The sequence below is a fragment of the Microtus ochrogaster genome, chromosome 18 (genome assembly GCF_000317375.1).
Source record: "Microtus ochrogaster isolate Prairie Vole_2 chromosome 18, MicOch1.0, whole genome shotgun sequence".
In the NCBI taxonomy this organism is placed as follows: domain Eukaryota; kingdom Metazoa; phylum Chordata; class Mammalia; order Rodentia; family Cricetidae; genus Microtus; species Microtus ochrogaster.
The window spans coordinates 64272675-64279245 of NC_022020.1; the positions used below are offsets into that span (position 1 = coordinate 64272675).

At 43.6% G+C, this 6571-nt stretch overlaps 1 protein-coding gene across 2 annotated transcripts in view; it reads right to left on the reverse strand.

The window, feature by feature from the left end:
* The window catches only part of Atp9b (ATPase phospholipid transporting 9B (putative)), a 204261-nt gene extending 199204 nt beyond the window's left edge, over positions 1-5057 (reverse strand). For both annotated transcript variants that reach the window (XM_005356314.3, XM_005356312.3), the window contains exon 1: positions 4839-5057. In XM_005356314.3, coding sequence (XP_005356371.1) covers positions 4839-4957 — 119 coding nt within the window. In that variant the 5' untranslated portion in view covers positions 4958-5057. The remainder of the gene's footprint in view (positions 1-4838) is intronic.
* Positions 5058-6571: the final 1514 nt, after the last annotated feature.

Below are 6571 nucleotides of genomic sequence, written 5' to 3' on the forward strand. Positions count from 1 at the left end.
CACACACACACAGTGGAGGAGGGTGAGAAGAGGGAAAAGAGGAGAAAATAGGGTGTGTGAAGAACTCAGACCACTTTCCAGATATAAAGACCTTAAGGCTGTGGGGCATTCAGGCTTCAGTAACCAGACACTCCTCTCTCAAGCCAACAAGACTAGTGGGAATTTCAAATGGGAGCAAACAGAACACCCTTGCCCACTCAGGAGCTATGTAGAGAACCTGGCCATTCAAGGCAGTTTCTCGCCATTCCCCAGGTACTACTAAGATGATACCACAGGAAGTCTGGTAAAACTGGAGGATTAAGCAAGGTTCAAGTCTTATCACATATCCAGTGTCCAGGATACAATGAAAAGAAAAAAAGGGAAGGAAGAAAAAAATCTCCATTTGAATGAGAAAAAGAAAATCCAGAGATGTTGGCATCAAAATTACAGATCACAAAATTTTCTGACATGAATTTTAAAAATCTATCACTAAAAAAATGCTTAACTGGTGTGGTAGTTTTAATGTAATTGACTCCATAATCTCATAGAGAGTGGCAGGAGATGTGGCCTTGTTGGAGGATGTGTGTTGCTGTAGGGGCAGGATCTGAGATTTCCTATGCTCAAGAAACCAACCACTGTCACAGACAATTTCCTATTTCCTTTTGATAAAAACGCAGTCAGAACCTTTTCTGCCTGCATGCCACCATGCTCCCTGCCATGATGATAATGGACTAACCCTCTGAAACTATAAGCAACAATCTCAATTTAATTTTTGTTTTATAAGAGTTACTGTGGGGCTGAGAGATGGCTCAGTGGTTAAGAGCACTAGCTGCTCTTCCAGAAGATCTGGGTTCAATTCCCAGAACCCACATGGCAGCTCACAACTGTCTCTAACTCCAGTTCCAGGGATCCAGCATCTTCACACAGACATATATGCAGGCAAAACAACAGTGCACATAAAATAAAAATAAATTATTTTAAAAAAGAGTTACTGTGGTCATGGTGTCTCTTTCCAGAAATAGAAACACGAACTAAGAAAATGGGAAGCTATGCAGATGGCACAGTTGGTAAACTGCCTGCCATAAAAGCATGAGGACTAAGATTGGATCCCTACCATCCACTAAAAGCCAGAAGCAGCACGTCTCTAACCCTAAAGATGAGGACCTGAAGACAGGCAGAACATTTGAGTTCATTGTTCAGCCAACCTAACCAAATGGTGAGTCCAGATTCAATGAGAGATGCTGCCTCAGGAAATAAGGTAAAGCCAGGTGGACCTCTATGCATTCAAGGCCAGCTTGGTCGACACAAAAAGTTCTAGGACAGCCAGAACTACCCAAAAGAGACTCTATCTCAAAAAGGAAGGAAGGAAGGAAGGAAGGAAGGAAGGAAGGAAGGAAGGAAGGAAGGAAGGAAGGAAGGAAAAACTCAAGATGCAGAACAAATCACAGATACCCAAATAGATTTCTGGCCTACACACACACATACACATAAATACATATACATGAACACATGGATACACCCACAAGAACATATACATTACATATACACACAAGCTTCAGTGGGCAACTTTGAATATATGAATAATAAATGCAAAAATAATCCCCACAGAGAGCTAACATAAAGAAAAACCAAGTGGAATTTAAAGATGAAAAGGCGAGCAGAGTAGAGGGGAGGACTGGCTAACTTGAGACAGAAGAGGAACTGACCAATAGAACAGGAAATGGACCTCAAGCAAATGAGACACTCGGGGCCTGGAAACAACACAAGGAAAAACTTCTCAAGTATTACCAATGCCACAGATAAATGCCAAAGAGGCTCAAAAATATTCCCACAAGGACAAAAAAATAAAAGGATGAACCAAAAGAAATCCATGAAAAACTCATACTATCAAACTACTGATCATTTTTTAAGTGGTGAGAGAAAGCCCATCTAGAGAGAGAAAGCAACTCAGCTGACAACGGATTGCTCATCAGAACCACGAGCTCTCTGTGGCGTAACTTTTTCAGATGCTGAAAGAATTGTCGTTCTCATTTGCAATATAGTTCTTTTCCTTTTCCTCCAGGAATGCCTCCTGGTGGATGTCTGAAAACACACATTACCAAACAATACACATGGCTATGATTTTTCCTATACATATACACCTATAATACAATTTAATAACAATACATATCTAAAGAGATTGACACATTCATTTCTTTTGTGCTTGGGAACACTATTGGGTAAATGGGAATTATTTAAACACCGAAGTTGCAGAACAGTCAACACCATGACAGTCAACACAACAACAGTAGAGGCAATGTTCAAGTGGCTAATCGTCAGGTAATAGAGACAGAGCACAGAAGGGATGGCTCACTCATCTCAGACAGGATGGACTAAGAGACTTCATGCACTATCCAGAGCAGCACATCTAAACTGCTTATTTCTGGAAATTTGCGTTTAATATTTTCAAAGCATGCTGTGTATAATACATCCACCTGAAAGCACACGAAGTAAAAGTGTAAAGGGGTAGTTATTATACTGGTGAAATTGGCCTTTAGAAATGTTGGGGAAACAGAGACCTCCTCAGATAAAGGAAAACTAAGAGAACTTATTTTCAACACACCTACTCCCAAAGAATCACTACAAAATTGTTTAAATGGAGCACAAATAAGAAATTCTAGAATATCAGAAAATGGGCAGTCAACAGAAAGGGCAAAAATATGACTCAATGCAAGAAACTTTGCCTTCTTGAGGTTTCTAAACTGAGAGATGAAGCAAAAGCTACAACAGTGTCAGATGTGGGCTTCCAATATATACAAGGGGAACATCTGTATACTTTCAAAATGCAAAACTTACATAGAACATTACAAGTACATCGCCAAGGAATTGGCTAAAGGGACATAAAGAGGTAAATATTACACTTAAATATAGTATACTGTGGTGCACTGTACGTGTATATACTACAATGTCTAGAGCTACTCTAAGTATCTGCAACACAGGAAGAGGCACTGAAAAACACTATACATGAGTCAAAACAGTTCTATGAGTGCAAAAGGCTAGTCTGGGCTAGCCTAGTCTACAAAGTGATCCTTCCTCAAAAAAAGTTTGTTCAAATAACCCAAAAGACAGCCAGAAAAGGATGAAAATGAGAAATGGAAAGTAAAACGCTGCACTTAGGTTCTAATGTATGGAAAATCAGCTTGAAGATTAATGGCTTCAGATACCTATTTCAAAAAGTACTGAGCCAGGCATGATAGTGTAGGCCTGTAATCCCAACACTCGGGATGTGGAGACAGGAGGATAAGGAGTTCTAGGCCACTGCTCTACAGTGTCAGACCCTGACTCAAAAAAAAAAAAAAAAAGAAAAGAAAAGAAAAAAGGAAAGGAAGAAGGAAGGAAGGAAGGAAGAAAGGAAGGAAAGAGTGGGATGACCTAGACAAACTGAACAAAGAAAGAAAATAATCAGAATCAAAGAGGAGTATTACATAATCATAAAACCAAAAACCCAGCATTAGACATTGACTCTCAGGAGTCATCAAGCAGTATGTAGGTATCAAACAGGAGAGCTTCAGAATATGTAGAAAAAAAAGACTCAAAATATGACAAGAATAAATTTAATTAATAAAAAAAAATTAAGAATAGAATAAAAAAAAGATGACCAAATTAAAAAAAAAAAAGAATAAATTTAAAAAGCTGCACATCTCCAAATTTCCTAAAATTGAATCACTTATAAAAACTACTAATGCAGTTCTCTTCTGGGTACCATCCAAGAGAATGGGAGAAATGGTGGCTTGGTGCATCCACTTCTTCGACGTTAAGCACTCTGCAAAGGAGCACCTAACAACCAACGTTCCCATAAGAGTAAAATATATGAACCACCAATTTAAAGATGAGGAAACTGGGGCTTAGAGAAAAGAAACGACCCCAGGTCATAGGAGTTAAGTACATGGACCAAGAGCCAAATCAGTTCTCTAACATCATTCGAACACTTGCCCTGTTAGTCTCTCGGCTTCCACTAGTCCTTAGTGTCCAGCCTGATGACCCTGGCAGTATACTCAATAATTTCCATGAAAACAAATCCGGCAGGGCGTTGTGGCACATGCCTTTAATCCCAGCACTAGGGGAGGCAAAGGCAGATGGAGCTAGCTCTATGATTTAGAGAATAGTCTGCTCTGAAGAGCCAGTTCCAGGCCAGCCAAGGATACACAGTGAGACCTTGTTTTTAAACAGAAAAATAAATAATGTTCAACCCAAAAAGTATTTAAAAGCTCTGATTCGGAAGGGACTAGCTATTCAGTGATATCTACATTTTTCTTCTTCGTACTAAGGACTATTTCTTCAATACAGAGGTATTGGTAACTACGAGGTAATTAACTCTCCACTTTAAAGTTTCTTTTATAAACCATAGTATTACTTTCTTTGTGTAAGACATTATATATGAGTATGAGACTTCCGCTTGAAGCAAGGTCTGCACATTTTAACTGCATTGATAAACTATGGCCCCTCTCTAAATAATCCATGTCTACCCTCCAAAACAGCTGTCAACAGAAAGTACTGTGCCGTACACTCGTGGCTCAGGACAAAGTGGGCCTAATAAGCGCTTCGCGTCGGGAAAAATCAGTGACACCCAGAAGGCGTGCTTTTCACACTCAACATGAGTTGCACCTGCCACCTCGGCCAGCTCGCCCACACGGTAAGTTCTGGGACTCCCGAAGCACGGGAGAGGAGGAGCGGCGTCCCTGAGCGCCTGGGCGCGGCTCAGTCCGCCGCCCTCGACTCTGGAGTCCGCGGCCTGGTGGACGCCAGACTCGACGACCCTTCACGGACCACGGGCGGCGGGGACAATCCACGGCGCCGGAAAGGATCGGGCCCGCGGTTACCTGCCGCGCCGGTCGGCACCCGGCCCGGGCCCGGTGGCGCTGTAGTAGGCCGCGCGTCTGTGGCTGGCTGAGGCGGCCGCCGCGCTGCGCACCGGGTACAGAGGGATCTGGTCCGCCATGCTCCGGCCAGCCCCGCCAGCTAGACTCAACTGTGCGTCTCCTCCCGGCAGGGTCCACTCACTTCCAGCCAGGGCAGCAGCACCCCAGCGCGGCGCCCCACCCCCGAGTGTCGCCTGCTGATGGCGTCACAGAGCGGCGGAAGACCGCTCTGGGGCGTGGCTGTCACAGGTCCCACCCCTGCCGGCAGTGTCTGATGACTGAGATTTGAAAAGAGGGTCGCCTTGGCATTCTTAAGCTCCGCCCCTGTCCTATGTCACCCAACTGTTACAGTATTGCCAGAGGCTCTTTCTCTTAAGTCTCTCTTCTCTCTCTCTCTCCCTCCTGTCTCTCTCTCTCTCTGTCCCTTTCTCTCTGTCCCTTTCTGTCTCTGTCTCTTCCTTGTTGTCTCCTTTTCTTCTCTTTCCTTGTCTTTCTTTGTGTGTGTCTCTCTCTTTCTGCTTCTCTGTGTGTCTGCGTCTCTCTGCGTGTGTCACCTTCTGTCTCTCCTCCCTCTCTCTCCTGTGTGTCTACTCTGTTTCTCTCCTTTTTTTCTGTATTTCTTTCTGCTCTTTTTCTGTCTTTCTGTGTCTCTTTCTGTCTCCATCCTCTCTGACTCTCTTTCCTCTCTGTCTCTCTGTCTCTCTCTGTCTCTCTGTCTCTCTCCTCTCTCTCTGTCTCTCTGTCTCTCTCTCTCTGTCTCTCTCTCTCTCTTTTTCACACACACACACACACCTGCCCTGCAACCGACCCCCTTTGTTAGAGCTCTAGCCCAGTGGTTCTATTGTCTCCAGTTTCTTGGAAGCCTGGCTGTAGAAGTGAAGGTGAATGCAGCCTGCAAGTCAGGTTCTGGCAGGATTCACATGCTTGGAAACCCTACCTGTGCCATTCCAGACCTGAACTCATTCAGTCATCAAAGGTCCAGCCTTCATTTGCAAAGGTGGATGGTGAAAGCCACTATACTTGTCAGCCTAGACCAGCCCAGGATCCTCATCAATACCTGTGGGGCTGTCTATGCTACACCAGGGCTAATTCCTCTCTGTGTTCCACTGTCGACCAAACTCCTCCTTTATGCTGCTAGTTATCTTTCATTCCATCTGAAGAATAAGATGGGCCTGCTCTGAGTCACTTTGTAGTATAGAATAGCCACTTTCAGGTTCTGCCTATCCTTGAGCAGCTCTATTTGACAAACCAAGAGCCTTGAACTTAGCTATTCTGAATTTTGTTTATACAGGTAAGAGCCCGCCATCTGCCAGCATGCCAGGAGGCACAAACGTCATTTATTTTATGCCAATAAATAATAACACCTATGAAAATATCAAACCAGAAGAAGCAGGCATGTGCATTTATCAATCAAACCTTGCACCTGGGACTATAAAAAGAACACCCCAAGACCAAAATGTGGCAGGCATAGCTTAAGGAACCTCTAGGGAATAGCTATAGCAAAGGACTTCTGCCTCTGTCCCCAAAGATTCCAAGACAGTTTCTCATGATTATGACACCATAGTCATTTCATGGTGACACTAGAAATGTCAGTGCCTCATGTGACTTCTTGTGTGATCCACTACAGATGTTCTGCCTCCCACTTGAGACAGTTTTTCTGAGCTCTACAGCCTTTACCCCTTCCTTTGCCATTG